Consider the following 21,878-nt stretch of genomic DNA (forward strand, 5'->3'; position numbering starts at 1 on the left):
AAACAATTCTATTAGCACAAGTGAGGGCGTGAGGAACTGTGATTTGAGGGGTACAGGTAGGATCAACTGACCAGGAGAGCAGGGGAAGAGCTCTGTGAACTCCCATCGCTGAAGCTCCCCAGCATCCCCCTCCCCCCAAAAAAACCCCTTAGTTTTCCTTTATTTAATTAAACATACCTGTCTTTTCAGTTACTCACACAGACAGCTTTCTTCAGAAGTATCTTGGCAAGTACTAGCAGCAGTAATACTATAGTAACCATCATATTTACACTCTCTATTAAATCCTAATGAAAGAGGGAGGATAAAAGAAAAAGTTAAGAATTAAAGGTGAATACTGTAATTAATTTAAGCTTTTAAATCAATTAAAAAGGAGCTTAAAGTTTGCCATTTCGAATATGTCAGATGTGACATGTAAGGAGTCTGCCCTTTTCAATACAACTGTGTTTACTTCTGTTTCACATGTATATGAGAGATCCAGCTTTGGATTGGGTTTGTAGAGGACTATTAGAATAGACAGTAGTTAACTCTGGCTCTGAGTATAGCTTGTTTCTCTTTTCTCCAAGCAGAGACACTGCAGAGAGGATACAGAGGGTGTTGGACAGTCCAGGAACTTTCTTTGACCTGAAGTCTGATGGATCATCCAGTCCCAGCTCCCCAGAGTTCCCCAGCAGGAAGAGCAAGTGAGTTGAAAATAATTTGAAAGATGCTCACTGTCTCTGGTATTGGCTTAAGTGTGGTGCATGTCTCGTTCTGTTGGAGGCTTTGCTGAGATTGTCCACATCAGGCATTGTAGCGTCTTAAAAGTTAGATGTCTGGCTGTGGTACAGTATTTCAGAGCCTGTCATGGACTCGGCTTTCTGAAGCAGTCGGTGAAGAAAGGTTGGACTACTTAAAGGTGATTTTGGTTATATCTTTACTATAATGTTAGCTTGCATCCAACAGGATACGCAGAGTCTTAGCTGTCCAGTTATCCATGTTTACTCATGTATATGTTTCTTCTATAGTTTGCTCTGGAGTGATTTTGGAGCTTCATGGAGAAGCTTGGACAAGGGTATGTTGGGATGTTGGGTTGTCCTCAAGTTCTGCCCCTTTAAGCAGAATCCATGCCGCTGCTCCCAACCAGCGTGAACTAACCTGTCTTCAGTCCTCCCGAAGTGTTATAGCAGGTGTTACAGCACGGTCTCATGTGTTGCACCAATGTTTCATTGCTAAAGCACGCCATACCACACCCAGTGTTCTCCTGCAAAACACTTCATGCAGCAGTCTGCAAAATAGTTTTCCAGTTTCTGGTTGCCAAAAACTGGAAAAATGCAATTTCCTTGTAGTAGAGCTTTGCTGTTGCTAAGCTGTTTTATATTGGTGTGTGATCCTATCTAGAATACTTCAGGCAAACCACCCATTTACATTTCCAAGATTCCAGAGCAGCCTGTCTCTAAATCCAAGGCTGCAGCTGACTTTCTGGAAGAGCTTGCCACACCTGATTTTTTTCATGAGAACTTGGATGAGACCTGTGGCAAAAAAGGGACAGAGTATTTTGTATTAGGGCATGTCGCTTCCTCAGGACTGTGTCTAGTCTAAGAAAATTTCAGGAGGTGCCCTAGAACCAGGGCTCTGTGGTTGTAGTTGCTCCAGGTGCCAGATTTGACAAGGAAGAGCCTTCCTTCCAACTAGACCCAATGCTCTCTAAGAATTACAGGCTGCTGACTATCTGCAGTAGTTCAGCTACCCAGTTGTGTGCTGTAGTACTGCCCGGAATTTTGTCACAGCCAAGGTGCAGAGTTCTGGTAAGTACATTTTTGTGTATGTGCTAGTTTTGGTTTTGGGTTGGATGAGTGTCCAGAATTTTGGTGTGGAGGAGGATGTGAGTACATCTAGGAGATACAGACCATTTAAGATGCTAGCTCTGGCAGCCAAGGACGAGAGAATGCAGGACATGGAACTGCTGACTGGTCAGCAACCACCATCTTCCAGCATTACCACATCCTGATCCTGCCTGGGACCTTGTTAGTGAACTAGAAGTTCCTGACTAGGCATGTGTTAGGGACTCTTGTTTTGATTAGATAGATGATTACCTTGCATAATAAGCAAGACTTCTCCTATTTAGAAAAGATCTCATGGCTTGGCTAGTCCTGGTTACCTGACTGTAGAATGTGTGCATGTCCTGGAAAAAAAGAAGTATGATGCTTTCTTTCCTGACTTTTGCATATGATAGTGGGCTTGCCCCACTTCCCAATCCCCGTTCTCCATCAGCTGAGGTGAGCCAGCTGCAATGGCTGTTTCAAGTTGGTATCCATATGCTTTTGGAGAGAAAACGTAGCATGGGATTTCACTAACAATACTTGCATGAATATTGTTTATGCACATGAGGCATGACCTGTAGTATTTGGCAGTCTGTCTAGTTCTGTCCCCAGGATTCTCTCTATGCATTTTTTTCCAGTCACAGACTCAAACCACTTATGATCATAATTGTGGTGGTTTAGCCCATTCCTGGAGAGTTCGTTTATGAGGTGGGATGTAGCATGGAGTTTTGCACAATTAGTGATTGTCCAGAGTTAGAGTTGTGATCTCAGACTTATGGACTAGCTCATGTGCAGTCATACTTTCTGCATGTTGTCTGAGACAGGGGAGTAAGAACATGTAATTCCACCATGTAAAGCACACAATTTTCAGCAAGACATTATTAGCACAGTATTGCAGAAAAAGGCTGGGAGCGTAAATTCTCACAGTCTGTCTTGGAGACCATTTGCTGATGTTCTGCTGAAATAGCCTATCTGTTTTTCATTGTGGAACTGCAAATCAGGATTCATGATATAGGCATAATTCTAATGCAAAAAGAGTTCTGAATGGTTCTAGAATAATTTATGTAGTCCCTATTAGATAACATAAATGGGTTATCCCTGGTAGTATGTCGTCAGTCCTCTCCAGGTTCTCTCCATAGAGTCACAAGAAATTTCTCTTATCGCAGAAATGTCCAGCATGTTGCTGCTGGTCTTAAGTAACCATTTCAGATTCAAGACTTGAATGATCAACCTCTTCATCTGTGTTCTACTAAAACTAGCCTGGAAATAAATGCCAAAGGAACACATAAATTATAGATTAATTAATTTATAGTAGAGACAAAGTGGCACTTACTTTCTGTCTTTGCCTCCTGATTTCTCAACACACCCTTCTGCAGTGATCAGCCTGCAATCCATGAAACTGCATTGTTCACTTGAGCTAATGGTGTCTTCTGTCTCACATGCAGGGACAATTGTCCTTAGTTTTTCTGCTCTTCTGTCCAGGTAGCCTTCCAAATAATTCTTCTTCCCAAGGGACAGACTTAAGCCAGCCTATGTAACCAAGTAGCAGAACTCCTCAGGAACAGACAACTTTCTGGGTTACATCTGAAAAATCAAGCACTATACTGTATATGTCCATATCCTAGGAAAAGTACATGGGTTTTTTGTATGTGTGTTTTCCCTCCTCAGACACATCTGAGTGGGGACATCAAGCCAATCAGGAGTGGACCGGATGCTACTCAGTCATTGGTTACCTCACTGAAGATACTGGCAAGACTTTTGGGGTGAAATGAGAGTCCTGGCTAAGAGGAGCATGAACGTACTTAGAGGACCTCAAGGACTGTGGAGAGACCAATGGCACCAAGTAACGCTCCACTGGCAGTTCCTGGAGCAGGAATTCTGGGAGAGGGAGATGGACAGAGAGCTCCTGTTGGAGCATTTTGGCTCTATGCTCTTCCCATTGCCCAATCAGCAGCCACTGAACCAGCCTCTGCTAATGATGGGGAACGGAGGCCACCTTGAGTGCGACCCCTTTGCTTCCCCTTCCTTCAAATGAGTAAGAATATCTTGGCCTGCAGAAGGCAAGAGCAGAGGAACACGTTTCCACCTCTGTCTCTAGTGCCTTTGAATTACATAGGTCAGGAAATGCAGGGCAGAGAACGAGGATGGAGAAACCTGCTGAGGAAAGATGCTGAGAAGCAGATACTTTGTGGAAATCTAGATCCCAGTTCACTTAAATTCATGTTATTGTTTGCTCTGCTGAGGGAGAAGCATGTTTGCCTTCATTTCCTCCAAAATATATTTCCTAAATTAGAGGAAATATCTTTGGCCTATATTGGCCCTATCTTTACTGTTCTCCCTGTTGCATGCTGGCATGGAATATGCCTGGGACTTTAGGTTTCATTACTGCTTGTAGGTCAAGATTGGCCACATTTTGCAGTGTTTCTGAAGGAATAAATATATTTAGTATGTTAAAAGTGTCTTATCTTTCTTGCCTCTCTTAGCTTTTTTTATATTTCTTAACATTTTTAAGCACTCATCTCTCCCTTACTGGCTAGTCTTATGCAAACAGTGGTATTTCCCCATAAATTTTAGGCTTACATGCACAGTGCACCTTCTACCATGTAAGCATGTCAGCCTCATGGACTGCTATATCTCCTAGATGACTGTAAGCAGTGGATCACAAATTCTGATCTGGGAAGAGCTGACCTTAAGGGTCTTTCTTGATAGTTATGAAACATGCACCGGGCTACCTCAGTGTCTGTGTCATTTGAGAAAGTAGTGGTAAAGTGATCCAATACAATTTGCTTTGAATATTCCTGTTGAATGACCCTGTGAGACCTAAAAGTTTAGTGGAATGGACCTAAAGGAGCCCATCTACTGGCAACTTGTCACATGGAAAATCACCAGGATGGGAATCTGACCTAGGTGTGTTCCTGTTTGTAAGCAGGAGGAAGTTCTGACTTGCCTGTGCAAGAGCTTGGCACTTGATGCTAAATAGTTTGACACTGAGACAGCCTGCAGATCTCAGTAATTTGTTTCAACCTTCCCATTGCTTTGTTAAACTTTCTTAGTTAACTGTTCTATAAAACTGGTTAATGTTTGTGTGTTCTCCTGCCTTCTCGTGTTACACCTGTCCAGAAAACCAGCAGTAACAATTTATAAGCTCTATGGCATGAAAAATGTGCTTTTTATAGTCCCTTTGTTCTGTCTGGAATTTCACATAAGACCAAACATGATAGTCTGATAGTAGCTGTGGGAATGGGCGGCCAAGACTGGGTCTTGCCTGCCCTTTATACTCGGTTTCACGTCTCTTCATATTATATTTGGGCTTCTAAGTCTCTGATCTCCAAAATAAGGCATCTGTTGATTTTAATGAATGTCTAGATGTATTTGGTACTTAAATGCAGATGGTGTGACTCACTCCGCTTTACTACGCGTAAGTCTGTGACTTAAAAATTCAGTTAGATTTGTCCTTTCATACAGTTATCCAGCATGGAGACAAAGAAGTGGTGTTTCTACTAAATGATGTAGCAACTAGAAATTAAGGTATGCAAGCCAGTTCACTTGTGTTCTGCTCCTAGGTGGAAAAACTAGCTGTGGATGAATCATTTCTTCTTACTGTTTCTGATTGCTGTATAATAAAGTTATGCCACAAAAAATTAAGCCTGTGTGTAACAATAAGCATGATGATGTTGAATGCTTGCATTTCACAGAATGCTCAGGAGTCAGTCTTCAGGATACTGTGTGATGCAGCCACTCTCACGTTCTTCATCCAGTGTAAGCAGTTGTTGTAGTGGATTAAGGGAAAATGGAGCATCTGAGGAAGAGGAGAATGACAGGGTGGGTGTCTGATCTCTAACAAACAGAGGCTACCCTGCCTGATTTTACCAAGTGCATTATTAAAACACGTCTTCTTTGCCCTCTCCAGGAGCTGACGTGCTCTCTTGAGGGCCCTCCAAAACAGGATTCAATGGTTCAGAATATGTGGCTGGATGACAGTGACTGCACACCCAGTACTTCTAGCTCACCAGGTAAAAAAAGAAAGAATAAAAAGAAAAAATCCTCTACTTATGCTTCTAGAAGCGTATGGGAGGTTGAGCTGCATCCTTTATATGCTGTACTTAAGATCTGAGAAGTGTAGGTAGATGACAGAGAAATGGGGAGAGAAACTGGCGTGCAAACTTTAATGCGGAGAGAATGTTTCAGTAGCATGAATAAACAGTGCTGTACGTACTGCAGACAGAGTTACAGTAGACTGCAAAGAATGAACGTGTTTGTGTTTCTGTGGAGAGCTATGGTTGCATTTCTGAATCAGTGCCCACACTTCTTTATAAACTTGACAGTTTGGATATAGGAATTATAGAAACAGTGTTTCCTGAACTAAGCGGTATGCTTCTCAGAATGGGGGTAATGAGGTAGCTAACCTATACTGAGCTTTTTTTTGGCTAGGCTCTTTAGTCAATCTTACTTGATTAAAGCTGAAGTAGTTGATTAAAGTCAGCTTGGATCCATTCATAGTGCAAAGAGATGATTATAGTCTTCTTTTCGGTCCCATAGCAGGGAGAACTATCGTATTACCTGCTGCTGAGGTTGTATCACCTGCACTGATCTCAGACCCTGTTTGCAGTTGTTGTTTCGCTTTGTTAAAATGAACTGGTTTGTACTAAAGCATTTCATGTTGAGAATCAGTCTAAAGCTAAAATTAGGGAAAATTTAAATCAGTTTCAACCTGTTTCTGAGAATGAGGCTCAGAGGACTGTGTAAGATTTTGGGAAAGTATGATTGAGAAGACTAAGCTTTTGAGTTTGGGAAGTCATTAGAAACTGTGAAAGGCAAAACTTAACAATTGTTGCCAAAAGACTGGAATAGGACCATGTTGAGATGGTAAGAGATACTAGGGATTATGTTTATGGCAAATGAGAGAGTTGGTTGGAAGGGACAGTGAAATCTTTGTAGGAATTGTGTGAAAAGGGATTGTTGATAAAGATAACAAGCATCAGAAAGTGGAGCCAGTTTACTTTGAAGATAGAGTTAGGTCTTAGTTTCCTCTGCTGCCCTGTATGAGATGTCAATAGTGGCCCTGCTTAAAATTGTCTGTATCTTAGCGACAGCATTGAGGATGTGATACTGTCAGATGTTCTGCAGAGACCTCTGTTCTGTGAGATGTTTGTAAGATTTCTCAACTTTGCAGAACAACTCAGAGCATGAGTGCTTGTATGCTTAGAGACACAAGAGAACCCAAGGTGCTGGTGTTGAAACTCTGGGAGAACAGGAAAAACAAGTGGGATTATTGATCATGCAGAGGAAGAGGAGAGCCATGCCATATGCTACAATTAGGAGCTGGGGTGCTATGTACAAATATTACCTGTTCTGAAGGAGAGACATAAAGGTGTTAAATGTGGTGATATGAAAAAGCGGCATGTCAGGGACCTTCACAATAGAAGACAACCAATGAGCTGCTATTATGAGGCAGAAGGTAGGAAGAGCTTCAATAGGTCCTTCTTTTGAAAGCTTGGAAGAAGGAGTTCAGTGTCATCAGCTCAGAGCAAGAGTGATAAAAAAAATACTGTAAGGCCAGGAGGCCCAACACCATGAAATTGTTTCTTTTGTAAGGGATCTGGAAATGACACCATAAAGGCAATAGTTGCTCTGTGCCTCACAGAGGGTTTTCACTCGTATCACCATGACATTGTCCAGGTTACCATTTCCATGTATTTCTGGGATTATCTTGAGCGGGCCACAGCTCCGCTCGCAAATTCACGCCTATTGCCTTTGTGGCATGACACTGAGAACAGGCAGGTGTGAGAAAGATGGATGCTTTCTAGTGGCCTCTGCTGCTCTTCCCAAGATAGTTTCCCTATCTGCTGACTCCTTATTGTCCCACAAGTATATAAATCATGCATCACGAAGAATAATCATTGCAGAGAATGCGATATAATGTTCAACATAATTTTTAGGTTTTATAGACTCCACTGTGAGTGGCAATGATCTGATACTGACACTGCAAAACTTTCACTGTGCTTTCTCAGTACCTTGGCATGGTCAGACAGCTGCACCCTGCAGGAGTGGTGATTTTCTGCTGTACCATATCTATTCTTATATCTTCACTGCATACATGTAAAAAAACCAGACCTATATATGGGTACACCAACAAACCTGCAGGTGTGTATGTGGGCTTCTGATTTGTGCTAAGAGAGCCATTGTTAAAATGGATAAACATGGATACTTTTTGGATTAGTTGAAATCAATTCATCTAATCAGGAGACTGCAGAGATGTAGTTACATGTGTGTGTGAGGTACGAGGTAGCAGAGTCAAGCCTGCATTCTCTAAGCACAAGATGAAATCTTGCTCTTCTGAATTTGAAAATTTATTTCCAGAAATTCTGACAGTTCTTGAGCTAGAAAAAGATAGGCTTAAGACCAATTTTTTGTGCTAAAAAAAAAAGAAGGAAAACCACAGGGATGATACATTTATTTTGATTTTTGCAAATACTAAAAATTTTCTGTTCATTTACTACATCCAGTCCTGATGGAAGACTAATTACCACAAGATCAAGTGTGGCAATACATGTTAGTATTCCTAGACAAAATTACATTTAAATGAATATTGGTAATTTGGGTTAATCTGTGCTACAGGGAAGAACTGTAATTATCCATAACTGAACATAATAAACTGAAGATATGCCAGAGTTAAACTAAACAAAGCAAAGAAAGCCCCTTGGGACACAGAGAGGCATCCTGGTGTTTTAGTTTTGCCCTTTACTGAGCTATACAATAACTATTCAGCCACAGTTAATGCACTGTGTAAAATCAGACTGAATTGGTTTTGTTTTCCAGAGAAACATAAGACATGCCCACTGTAAGTCTAGGTCTTACACTGAATGATTCCAGAATTCCTAATCATGTACACGTTCTTGGGTTCACCAAATTGCCTTTCAGATTAAGAGAAAAATGTTACAGAAAAGGAAAAAAAAGTGTCAGCAGTCTGTAGTCGTTATGCTCCCAGATAAAGACACAGAGAGCTGCCATTGCCAAAATATTTTTTGATTTGGCTTTAAAGTACAAACATGTCTCATACGCCAGTTCATATCACATGAGGCAGAGGTGACTTTCCTCTTAGCCTCAAGGGCAGGACATAAATCCAGCTGTAACTCTCTTTAACACTTCTAGTGTTATATTCTTAGAGATAAGGCATTCAGGTTGCACAGATGTATTTAGTAATGGCATTTCTTAGCTTGACTGCATGAATTGTCACTTACTGGAACCTGCTGTATTATTTTAAACTATTTTTTGTGTGTAACATTAGACTGATACAGAAATTAAAAACAGACTCATGAAAACCTTTGTAAAGGTTGGAAAATTCCTTTATTACTCATTAGATAGCTACAGGTGTAGCTTCTTTAGGCAAGAAGCCAAAGAGCTGTGGCATTGAAACAGTCTGGAACCAGTGGCCAGTGATTTTTTTGAATGAATGAATGAAATGAAAATAGTCACCTTCCTCGTGTTTCAAGCTAGAATGAGAAATAGGTCAAGGTAACATTAGTCAAGTTGGCCATAGATACGCTCCTTTCACTCTTACCTGTGGATGAGTCACAGATCTGTGAAAAGACTGGGGTAAAACCAGCTATATGTGCAACTCCTGGGATGCCCTCTTGATTATTTCTTTATTGTTCTGTGCTTGGTTCCCTTCTAGGAAGCAGGTTGCTTCCTTCCAGCAGTGTTGCTGGCTCCACTGGAAAAGGAAAAGGCAGCAAAGCAGATGCTCAGCACCATAATCCAGTAAGTGCTTTAATAAAATGTTTCCTTCTCACTTGCACAAAGATAAAGATGGGAGAAAAGAGAGGAACTTTATTTAGGAGGCTTTGCTTGCTGAGGGTTGAAAGGGCAATGAGAAGGTACTTGCAGAGGGAGGTTAAAGAACTGCCTTGTTCTGCAGGCCTCCATTTTGTGCTGTGTGTGATGTCACCGCTGGAGGACTGTCTTGGTGCACACTGGGTGAGGAGCACAGGTAACGGACCTGGAGGAGCGCTGTAGGCCCTTGGCTCAGGATGGAGGCAGGCCCTGGGCCATCCCTGGCCTCACTGAAACAGTGCAGCAATTACTGTACGGCTCCACAGTAAACAGTTAATCCTACACCTTCTTCCCCAGATGATCTTCCATGGCCAGCTGACTCTGGCCTGCCTAATGTACCTAAGCTCTCCCTTTCTTGGTTGCCTCCTTCCTCTCAGGGAACAGCATTTCCCATGGAGACACTGCTCTCTGCCCTAATCTAGGCACAGTTTTTTTCCTCTTCTTTTTTGTTTGTTTGTTCAGTTTCCTTTGCTAAGATGCAATCTAGCTTTCTCTGTGCCTATCTGCTGCTTCTTATAGTTTCATTACTCTACAGAACACTTTTCTTTTGCTCATTTTGTAATGTTGTGCCTATCTGTTCACTTGCTTGTTTGCTTTTAGCCTAGTATTGGTGGGACCTACTTGTCCACGCCAGTTTCACAGCTTTTCCAGACATGGGAAGTGGGACTTGATCTCCTGGAGAGATCTGTAATAGAGCAAAGGGGAACACACCTTCAGGTTTGTTCCCTACAATTCATAGTCCAGTTTTGCTTGTGTTGCTGACAGTATCTCTTTTCACTTGGTATATTCCTTTCCTTGCTCAGTATCTTCTCTGGCCTGACAGCTAAACAACATGCTGCCTTGAAAGTGGTGTGGATGTGAGGCTCTCAGGAACTAGTTTGGTATATAGTGAAGTAGAAGGGGTATCATCTTTATAGAAGAAAATTCTTCCACCTATTGCTAAATAATCCTGAACAGCTGGTAGTTCTTATTACTGATGTTTAGATCCTCAGTGTTTTTTCAATGTTCGGCTTTTAGCTGCCCTGCCACCTTGTGGCGTTCAGAGCAGTCAGGTCAGCAGTCAGCATTCAAAGTCAGTCACCACCACTCCTTGTGGTGGTGGTCACTGGTGCCACAGGAGATCAGAAAGGGAAGCCAGGTAAAGAAGCTGTTACTTATCACTGAGACTACTGCAATGCACACTACAACAAAGACAAGTACTGAGCATGACAGTGTAGCTGCCAGCCGAGCTTGTGCTCTGTAACCCTGGAGCAAGGTTGTCTGAACAAGAGGCAGAACTCCATCAAAATTCTGCTCCCAAACAGGCAAATTTTGCTCAAAGTATGTATACAGTCAGAATTACAACAATTTTCAAACTCACTGATATAAATGCAAAGGCTGTGGTTTTGCATTTACTGGTGGTTATTACAGGCACTAAGCAATGGAAGGAAAATCCTGAGTTTGGATTTTCCTTATCTCAGTAGTGTTTTAAGTATTATTTTAGTACCTAAGGTTTTGAGCATTTAGTTTCCACTGATTTGAAGTAGGTCTAAGGGCCTTTAAAGCAGTTTTGTGAAATATATCACAGTCTGTAAGATCCATCTCATTTGGTACACCTGCTAAATCAACAACATTCTGCCACAAAGGCTGGTTATTTTTCAATCAGTCTGGTTCAAATGATTAAATTTCATGAGACCCTGGCTTTTACCTTGAGATTATTTCCAGATGTTCCTTGAATTCTCACCAGTTTCTCATCAGAGTTCATAACTTCCACAAAAGGGCATTTTACCCACTTATAGATAGCACTACTGGCTTAAAGTGATGTTTTAGTCATTCCATTTTATCACCTCAGAATCACTTTGATAGCACAGATTGGAGACAAGCAAATTTCAGGAGAGAAGTGGTAAAAAATTGCTATAACATGGCTTCAGGGGACTCAAAGAAACCTATGGTACCTACATACATGTCATTCTAACTCCTCTTGTATCTCACAAAGATTTCCTGAAGTTCCAGGCTGGATTTGCCCAAAGACTAATGGGTGCACTAGTAAAAAGGAGGAAGGAGTTCTTAAGTTATATTTCCTGAAGAACTGAAAGAGGTGTAAGAAGGCAAAATTGTGGATGGGGGAACATGATACTCCCACAGCACTTATAGCTGTAAGAACATGAAAGATACAGATTTTTTTTCTGATGCTTTGTTCCAGGATTTGCTGTTCAAATGAACAAGTGTGAACATGCTTTACCTTAAAGTTCAGAAAAAGACAAAAACCAGAATTCCAGCTGCTGCCAGTTCTTCTGCTTCATTCAGTGATGCATCAGAGACAGCCTGGGATCATTGAGAAATCAAGCTTCATACAAATCAAATTAGTTTCAATGTGTTACTCCAATTCAGCCAATACAGGGCCAGGATCAAACTGTTTCCATGGAAATTTCTTAATTTTATTGTTTCCACAGCTTTCCCTCTGCAGACTATGTGATGGAAAGCCCCTCATAGCCATATCCAAATCACCTTTGGATAGGCAGCAGTTAGGGCATCCTCGAGGAAGCAAAATACAATCTGGTTCAGTTACCAGCTAAACTTGCATGGTGATCACCACTGTCCTGCGAAGACATTACTGTAAAACTTGCATTAACTAAAAACCCCCGCAAGGTCTGGGATTGGTGCTGCACGTGTATGGTGGTTTCCTCAAATGTCAGTCACTGCAGAGCAAGGTGTACAAAATACTGTTCAGGATGGGGACGGTTCCTATTGAAATACTTGATTGGTTCCCTAGACTTTTCTTTGGGCTTGAATTGTGTCCCCTCCAGTTGCCACGCTGCTAAGTAAAAGGAAGCATGAATACCTTATCCTGTGCTTCTAGTGCCTATGTAGTATATTGGATTTAAAATAAAAGAAGAATATGGCCAGCTTCTCTTAGGTTGTGTGTGTGTGTGTTTACAAAGGACAAGCAGGAAGACATAAGAAGTCCAGAGATCACAGTCCCATTACAATTTAACCCTCATGTTTTAGGGTAAACGAAAAGAGGACTAACGAGAAAAGAAGAATGTTTGATCTGCAAGAAGTTAAATATTTAATGTTTTATCTTTCACGTTAGTCTGTGATCTGTTGAAAAAAACTAAGCACATTTGTATTGGTAAAGACCTCACCAAACTTTAATACTGGCAAACCTTGAAATTCTTCCTAATTGGAGATGAGATCAAGCTGTAAAAGTAACTGTTATGGATCAGAAAGCCATCTCTCCCTAAAATTGATATATTCAGATAATCACTGAAGATTGACTGTGTGTATATATATATGTATTTTCCTTCTTGTATACTTCCCCAGGACTTCTCACAGCTTGGCACTTGGGGCTGGTCCCAGCCATTTTTCACCTGCAAGACAAACCAGACAAAAGAGACAGTTAGAATTTAATACACAGGAGTAATTCGGCAGTCATATTTCTGCAGCAGGATGATTATTCCTACTCTTTTGAAGGTTAACTACTGAGACAGAATACAGATCTGTATGTGGTTTGACTTCAGAGAGCTGCATAAATCCTTCATTGTCTAGGAACAGCTGAAGCTGTACAGAAGAATTTTTCCTCTGTTAGACATAAGAAATTTGGTGGGTCCGGGGTATTGCACATGAGGGTCAAACCAATTCTTTTTAGGACTCCTTTTTGGGGGGGCTGGGGACTAAGAAAGCAAAAAAGGGTGGAAGGCTGGAGAGTCAGAGAAACAAAAAGAAAATCTGAGTAAATCCTTGGAGTTGAGATTAGAAACCAGGCCACAACATTCTAATCAGGACTAGTGACTACTGCAGTGGGTGTTGGGTACTCATCTTCCTCACTCTCATTTTATGGAATCAGAAACCCATTAAGAAGAGAAAAAAAAACAAACTCAAAAAATTTCCCTTCTGTTTAAGCCTATGACTAATATTAATTTACATTAATATTTTCTGCTGAATTTTTTCAACAAATGCATGAGAGCTAGTTATGTGCATGACTCTTTCTAGTGACATACTCTCTCAAGTGCCAAATCTTGAGATCAATAGACAAATGCCTTCTAACCCATTAAAACAGGTGACTTGATTTTTTAACACAGCCTATTTCAATCTCTAAAAATTTAAAGTGTGCATTCTGTGGTAGAAAAATGAAAATAAGGATGTTTAATATATGAATATCTGTTACAAATTTGTGTAGGTAGACACAAGTTATCAAAGGTATAGGTTGGGTAGCTGTAATAATGTGCTTTTTATTAAAGAGATAGAAAATGAAAATGTTAAAACTAAAAATATTTGAAAGACCTTAAGAGCTGCATTATGTATTTCATTAAAAGAGGGTGAAAGTCTGAAACCAGAAGTGATGTTATTAGGTAGACTCACCTATAACGCTGCCTAGCAGCTCTAAACGATCAGAGCCAAAAAAGAGATGAGGTTCCCCATTATAATGTGCCACAACAGCAGGCATCCCAAATGCCTATTAACACCAGGGAGATGAAACAGAGAATGTTATAATGAGAAAATTTTTTGCAGACACATCATCAGTATTCAGGAATGAACCCCAATAAGTTTGACTTTTTTTCCTCCCCTTCTTTTCACCTTCTTCATTCTTAAAGTCTAATGGAGCCATCAGAAGATAGGTGACTCTCCAGACCTTGTGTGCCCCTTTTGAAGGAGCAAAAAAAGTAGCCTGATAAATCCACAGTTCTATTTCAAGTAGTGATAAGTGGTGTCTCGTGGTACTGGTCCCCTCCTTGCTGTCCAGCTGGAATAAGCTGAATGGGTCAACCTGGTTTTCCCATACGACAGTGAAATAAACTACCAACAATAGTGAGTTAGCTTTCACACATTCAAAAAGCAAAGAGCACCCAACAGAGATGGTCTGTATAGTGCTTTCTAATCATCACCTTCATTGTTCCTTGCTTCCCCATATTCATAATAGAGAAGGAATGCATAGCTGTGAAGCCCAATGGCATTGGAAGCGTCTTACCCCATATTTCATTGCTTCATCTGTTGTCTCTCTCAGTCGGTCCTTCACTGTAGGGGATGAAATCATTTCAAGTACCTTCTGGGAGAGCTCTGATGATAGCCCAGCCTGTCGGGCAACCTGAGAAAAGATGATATAATTAGGAGTACCTTATTAGTAAATACTCTAATTCCTACTATGGTCTAATTAATTTAATCCTTAGTATTATCACCCAAGGTCTATTGCAAAAAAAATTTCAAAACATTCTTGAAGCACTTCTTGCACAATTGTCTTGCTGTGTGCCCAACCCATTCATCATTTAACAGTTCTCAGATACAAAGTAGAAGAGACATTTTAAACTTCCAAAATCTGCACATTATTTTAAGGAGTTCGTAAACATAAAAGGGAAAAAAACACCCCTAAGTTGAACCTCTAATACAACGACTCATAAATAAATTACCAAATAAATTACAATAAATTACAAAAACCTCAAACTGGTATTATGAAAACAAAATCTTACTGTACAAGCCTATCAAGACAGAAACAGTTTGTATGGCAAATGTGGCCACATGGGTTCTGTAAGTGACTGCATGAAAGTCAGTCACTGTAACTCACGGAGGTTAAACAGTTGCTGGTATTGCTGCTGTATCTGTTTCATCTCCTCTGCGCTTCTGCCACACAGGAAGGAGATAAAGTAGCCAAAGTTAAAGGTCCGATGTTTATGAGATAAAACTGAGATTACAATTACTTTTAATAAAGTATTTCACTAAAAAAAAAGCTTAACTTACCTGCCATCTACCTGAATGGCATGCTTTTTCTTTTTTTTTTTTTGATTAAAAACCCCCAAAACAACAACAACAAACCAAACCAAAAACCCCAAAACAACAACAGCAAAAACAAAACAAACCAAAAAACCCCCAACCAAAACAAAACAAAACCCACCAACAAAAAACAAACCAATAAACCAACATTGCATATGGACCCCTAATCCTGCACATGCAGGTATTACTGATTCTTTCTTTCAATCGCTTTTTTTTGTTTATCATCCACATTTTCTTGTACCTTCTCCTACTTACACATCAGGGAGATTAGGAGCTCTTTTTTACTGTGCTTGAACAGGAGATTAAACAAATGTAGCACTGGATGAGAACAAAATGCTGTGTATGCTTGATACCAGTGTTCAGACTGCAATATTAGATTGCAGTTATGTAGTATCTAGTCCTCACCATTTTAAGGGCAGAAAGAGTACTTAAACAGACTGAGGCAGAATTCAGACTATACATTGCTGCTACAGCAATTTATGTGAAGTTATTGCTGGCAAAAATAAAGAAGTAAAAAAATATTAAGGAACTGTTATCAAGTAAAAAACATTCCATTTTTCTAATTGATGTGTAAAATAAATTCGCCTATAATGACTCAGATGAAAGGGTTGGGACCCCCCACCAAGGACCCCTTTGGATGGCAAATTTCCAGAAGAGAGGAAAGTCTAGTACTTGCTGCAGGGGTGAATGAAGACAGACATAAGCAAACAAGAGGACATCTACTTGTCTGCCTCAATGAACATAGGGGGATTCTTATTGACTGCCAAATAGTGACTAAACTAAAGATCTTTCTGAGTATGAAGTCTGACTCTGAAGTTCTGCATGTCCTTCCTTTATTTAAATAATGATGGATTAAGAGACTATGTGGGAATGTTCTGTATATATTTATGTACTGGGTCTGGTTGGGATGGAGCTACTTTTCTTCATAGCAGCTCCTATGGTTTTGTTTCAGATTTGTGACCAAAACAATGCTGATAACATACTAATTGGTTTAGCTATTGATGAACGGTGTTTGCATAGTGTCAAGGCATTCTCTGCTTCTCACTCTGCCCCCACAGTGAATAAATGGGGGGTTCACAACATGTTGGGAGATGACACAAGGCAGATGACCTGAACTAACCAAAGAGATATACCATGCCATATAACAGGCTGAGCAATAATTAGTGAGGAGGCAGTTTAAGGAGGTTAACTTCCTTTTGCTTGGGAACTGGCTTGGCATCAGTCTACCTGTAGGAGGTGGTGAGTGATGGCCTTTACTGTGTTTTCTTTCACTCTTCTTCCACTTTTGCTTATTAAGCAATTTTATCTCAACCTACAAGTTTTCTTGCTTTTATTCTTCTTTACCTCTTCCCCTGTCCTCCTGGGCAATGGGAGGAAGCAAGTGAATGTCTGTGTGGTGCTCAGCTGCCTACCAGGGTTAGCACACCACAGTTTAATTATATCCTTCAAATCTTCCCTCTTGAAAAGGGAAAAGACAAGCCTTTGCTGAAATTCTGGTAAAAAAGGTACGCTAAGAGGAAGCTGAAGTGCAAGGACTAGACTGAGGGAAAAGCAAGACTGCAAAGACTGCAAGTTTCAAATTTCAATTAGGGACATTCAGTAGGAGAGACGAGTTGTGGACAATTCCTCTCTTTTCTTCATATTAAAAGGACTTATAAAATAATGTAGAAAGGAGAGCCCTTAAAGAGAATCTCCTGGTATATGAACTTACATGCCATGACAGCTTTTACTATAATAAACAAAATCTAAACATCAAAAGAAAATACACTAAGAGTGTAATTTCTAAGCATACAAAAGGGCAATGCAGCACTGAGTTTATCAGAAAGCCTGGCTCCATCACTCCATGGAAAGTCAACTTCCCCAAAGTGTTGCATTTTACCTGAACATTTCATATGGCAGCAATACTTCAATGTATTCTGGAGAAACGGTTTGTACTTTCAAGACTTAATAAAGCAGTATTAATAGATAACTAATTGTCCATCCTGGGTATCTTGCCACGTGAATTAACAAAAAAAAAGGGGGATTCTGGTTCTCAGTGTGATGCAAGCATGACAAGAAAAAAACCTCACATTCCAAACAGAGCTTCTAGGCAAATTAAATCCATGTTTTTCTACCTGAAATTTTTCAAAACTCCAAGTCTTCATTTGACTAAGCTGTCTTCATGTTTATTACTGATCCAAGTCATCAGTAAGAATCTGTCTCAGAAATGCAGAAGCACCAAAAAAAGGAGATACTTACAGTCAATATGTTCTCTGGCTGACTGATATCTTCATGCTGGTAAAAGAATAAAATAAGTAAATCAGTACTTAAGAACAAAAGCTCAGCTCCAGACTTGAAAGCAAGTTTTCTAACAAAATAGAAATAAAACCAATATACTAGTTGCTGGAGAAATTTCCTCAGAAAAGGTATTAAGTCACCTAATCTAGGAAGTTTTTTCTGATAGGAACCACTGATCCACTCGGCCTGTAGGACTCATCATATGATGAGTAAACTAAAAGAAGTAAATTAAGGTGACTATAAACTAGTTCTTTTCACAGTGGTTCCTGAACTGCTATGACCTTAAGATCCTCCTATGACTCTTCATTAAAAGACATTTCCTTTCTCTTGCTTGAATCCCACATTTAAATGGTGTGCGACAGGAAGGGTGACAGAAAGGATCAAAAAGTTGGCTTCATAAAATACTGACCTGTGACCAGAAACGTATCCAGAACTCCCTAGATAAGGGTTCCAGGTATTCTGGTTTTGTCATATCAATGGCTGTGATAAAGCGCATGGCCGCAAGACTGCCTGGGATTAGTGGGGAGACAGAGAAACACACTGAAACAAGGCACAGGTTCAGGAACAGAGATGGTCGGCATGAGTGCTACCTAAGAACAGTATGACCTCCTCTGTAACAGGCCCGATAAATCCACAGTCTTTAATAGTAAAGCTTATGTTGATTCATAGTAGCTTATGTTGATTCGCAATCAATTCTCTCCCAATGATATTATGTGAATTATATCATTCACAGCCATATTTCTCCAGAAATTTCTTTTATGGTTAAAAATGCACAGGCTTCATATTGCTCATAGATACAGAAAAAGGCTGCGGACAGGGAATTAATTTTCACCTTTACTGTTAGGGAGAACTCGAACCAGAAGTGTTAGAGATGAGAAACACCAGCTAAGCTAAGTCTCTTTCTTACTTGTACGAAAAATACGTTGGAAGTCATCTCCGGAAATTTTTACAGGCACTTGGTAATATTTTGCCATCCTTTTTATATCCTTCAGCAGGTATTCAGCACGCTTTGGTAACATTGCTGGTGGCTTGTTACCTTTAAGGAAAAAGTTCTGTTGAGATTTCCAACTGTATTATAATACTGGACAAACCAACACTGGACAAATTAGACCTCATATGTACATGTGCCTAAGGAAGAGTATAATTTCTTATTTGCTTACTGAAACATACTCAGCTTTTCCAAAGATAATGCTAGGATTTAAACATGATTTATTTTGGTTTTGCACAGATCAACCCTTTAAGATAGCAGAATCAGTTTTAAACCAAGGTACAAATGTCCTAGCAGGGATTTTTGTTGATTCAGACTTTTAAGACAGACAACTACTAATGCATGGGTAAACCAATGTAGAGACTTGTTAACTTCATGATTTGTAAGTCTCAGTGATCACTTTGTTCTAATAAGACCATGAGTACTGTTTTAGGACATACTTGGATCCTTCCTGCATATTACAAAGTGCAAGAGTTCCACAAATTATTTCTGGTTTCAACTCAACAGAAAACTTTAAGGAAAACACTCCATATCAAATTATTATGATGGTATTTTAGAACTGATGAACTTTGGCACAGACTGCCAAAGTCTGTGTGGGTATGTAGTTGCAACAGTATGAAATTCTTCGTGAGTGATTTCTCAATCACTACCGAGCTCCACAATCCTATGGTTAATTTGTTATTGGTGCCAAAAATTAGTTTAAAGCAGGCTCTGTGGGCTCTGCACTCACCAAGAGTTTGCCCACTAATGCCATACTAGTGAAGAAGGTGCTACCCTATAGAACTAATCTCTTTGTGTTGCCTACCAGTTTGTTGCATTATGCCACCAAGGAACGCTGGACGAAAGCGCAGGTCAATATTCCAGATGTGCTGGTAGCGGCAGAGAACCTGCAACATAAAAGAGTAATGATGGATTAAAAGTCAGAGGTTTCTATAGAGCTGTGTGCAGGTAAGGCAGTAAATAGACACTTCAGATAAATCCTTTTCTATTTTATCAGTGATAGCCCTAAAGCCTTTTCTGGATGCTGCCAGAGAACTGATCTCAGAAAAACTGAGAGGACCATATTCGTATCATGACTGTAAAAGTCTAAGCAGGAATAAATAAGCGAAAGATCAAGCTCATGAGTGGACGCTCACACCTGTTAAACATCAAAACTATCTCTGAAGCAAAATGTTCAGCAGTAACTCCCGCGTAGCCACAGGCCATGCTGCCGTTTGGCTGGGACACGCTTCCTTGGCGTCCCTGGATTTCAACACGCGAGGAAGAAACCCAGACACCCTTCAAAGGTGCAAGAACTAACTGCGAGGCGGGAAGGGCACTGCCTGCAGCCGGCCGGACGAGCTGCCCTTGAGCAGCCCTTCGGAAAGGGAGGCGGCGACGGGAGCGACCTCCCGGGACCGGCCGGGCACCAGCGGCCGCAGAGACCCGAGGCGTTCCGGGCAGGGCCTCCCGCCTTCTGCCGCACCCTCACCTCAAACCCCAGCCAGGAGTACGGGGAGATCACATCGTAGAACAGCTCCACGACCGTCCGGCTCATCCTGGCCCCGTCCCGTCCCGCCGCTCCCGAGCGCGCTCCCGCAGCAGCAGCAGCGCCGCCCCGGGCAGGGAGCAGGGCGGCCCTTCCGCAGTCCTGCACGCCCGCCCCTCAGCCTCCTCCCCGTCCTTCCCTGAGCCGCTGCCCGGCCCGTCCATTCGCTGTCTCTCTTGTGACTCCCGGCCCGGGAGGAAGAGGAGGGGTGGGGGCGGGAGCTGCGGCTTCGCGGAAGACCGGGAGAGAGCCTGAGCCCTTCTCCATGGCGAGGCCGGGGGAGCGGAGGCTCCCGGGAGCTGACTCAGCGGAGCAGTGCAGCATGTTTTCCCGGGAGCACGGCTTCCCTGCCGGATCAGCAAACGCTTTACGTGCGACTGGCCCTTTTGTCTCCCTACCCTCGATTTTCCCATACTTGTTCCTCCTCCATTCAGCTAAACCCTTCCCTTTCCCCCAGCTTTAGTTCCTCCCCTAACCATCCTACAAGAAGTTACGTGCAATGCCCAAACGCTTCCCCCTGCATCCTGTCACGTGCTCCTCATTCATCTGGCTGTAATCTCAATTGTCAACAAAGCAGCTTTCTGAACTAAGAGTAACTTTTAACTCAAGGATGAAAAACACGAACTACCGACAGTAGTTTGTGACCTGTTGCTGAAATCTTTTTTTAACACGCGAGTACAGGGCAGTGAAACAATCGTTAAGAAAGGATTTGGGAGAGAGCTGGGAAACACCAGTGTGAAGTCTTTACCAGGCATATTGGTAGACATAGTGGGAAAAAGGAATTAATGAACGACTGAATAATAATAATAATAAAAAATCTATTTGGAAGAATTAGTAGTGCCTTTCCAAAGGAAAATCCTGCCTTGCATTTTTCTCAAGGGGTCAAAACCACTGCAGAGTGTGAATTTAACGGATGCCATAAGTCACTGCCTCAGACATCCTCTGACATCTGGGGTTTCCTTTTTCCGGGCCCCTGGAGCCTATGGATGTGACTACTGCTTTCCCATGTGCCAGTTCAGCCAGTAGAGAGCCCGAGTGTGTGTCCCAGAGAGATTCATAGGTACACACACACAGGACGCTAACACAGCTGGCTACACAGACTGCAACAAGCAGTGCTACCTGTAACTCCACTCACAAACAACAATTTCCTTTTGTACCTCATTTTTTAAAAAACTTTAAAGATAGATTTGTAATGAGCTTGGTGTTAGCCTGATTCTCTTGGTTTTCATCCTTCTCTTTAGCCTCAATGAATGATTCATTGTTTCTGATTTAATAAATTGATCTGTTACTTATACATAATTCTGTGTGCGTCTGTTTTCATCCCCCAAAATAAGAATTTTGCTTGATAGATCCCACAGTTAAGCCACTTTACATCTTTTGTTAATCTTGTGTTCTGTTAATATGCTTTCAATACAGTTACTCCAATTATCCCAAAAATGACCTCGTGCGGGTCCCATTCAGGTGCAGCCATAATGTTGTAAGAGTTTGGCTACAAATTTTAACACCGTGAACACATTCCCAATATCAGTCCACTCATCCCAGTGAGGATTATATACCCCAGTCACCTGGGGAATACTCAGCTTAAATGGATCATGTCGATGACATCAGTTGTTGCCATCTCTGAGGCTCCAGGGTTTCCTTCTTCCTGGTCACTGCCTGGTGCCACTAGAGAGGAGAAATTCTGTCCTGTGTAGACAGTTCTGACAGG

General features: G+C 41.3%; 2 protein-coding genes across 10 annotated transcripts in view; one reads left to right on the top strand and one right to left on the bottom strand.

Annotated features, from left to right (window-relative positions):
• LOC108497236 (rap1 GTPase-activating protein 1-like) overlaps window positions 1-12,524 on the top strand; it is a 46,462-nt gene extending 33,938 nt beyond the window's left edge. Inside the window, exons 19-24 of one of the 9 annotated variants that reach the window (XM_017814688.1) lie at window positions 564-680; window positions 5,495-5,621; window positions 5,710-5,812; window positions 9,475-9,560; window positions 9,718-9,789; window positions 11,815-12,524. In XM_017814688.1, the coding sequence (XP_017670177.1) occupies window positions 564-680; window positions 5,495-5,621; window positions 5,710-5,812; window positions 9,475-9,560; window positions 9,718-9,741 (457 nt within the window). In that variant the 3' untranslated portion in view covers window positions 9,742-9,789; window positions 11,815-12,524. The other 8 variants (XM_017814689.1, XM_017814690.1, XR_001874721.1 and 5 more) reach the window with 8 other exon arrangements.
• Window positions 12,525-12,657: 133 nt separating this feature from the next.
• GSTK1 (glutathione S-transferase kappa 1) lies at window positions 12,658-20,366 on the bottom strand. The gene is made up of 8 exons (XM_017814715.1): window positions 20,114-20,366; window positions 19,448-19,529; window positions 18,562-18,690; window positions 18,064-18,164; window positions 17,616-17,651; window positions 14,581-14,697; window positions 13,974-14,067; window positions 12,658-12,982 (listed from the first exon to the last, which is right to left on the bottom strand). The coding sequence occupies exons 1-8, from the start codon at window positions 20,177-20,179 to the stop codon at window positions 12,942-12,944; spliced, it is 666 nt and encodes a 221-aa protein (XP_017670204.1). The 5' UTR covers window positions 20,180-20,366; the 3' UTR covers window positions 12,658-12,941.
• Between the last annotated feature and the right edge of the window lie 1,512 nt (window positions 20,367-21,878).

This window comes from Lepidothrix coronata, unplaced genomic scaffold (genome assembly GCF_001604755.1).
Source record: "Lepidothrix coronata isolate B3197 unplaced genomic scaffold, Lepidothrix_coronata-1.0 Scaffold46, whole genome shotgun sequence".
Taxonomy (NCBI): domain Eukaryota; kingdom Metazoa; phylum Chordata; class Aves; order Passeriformes; family Pipridae; genus Lepidothrix; species Lepidothrix coronata.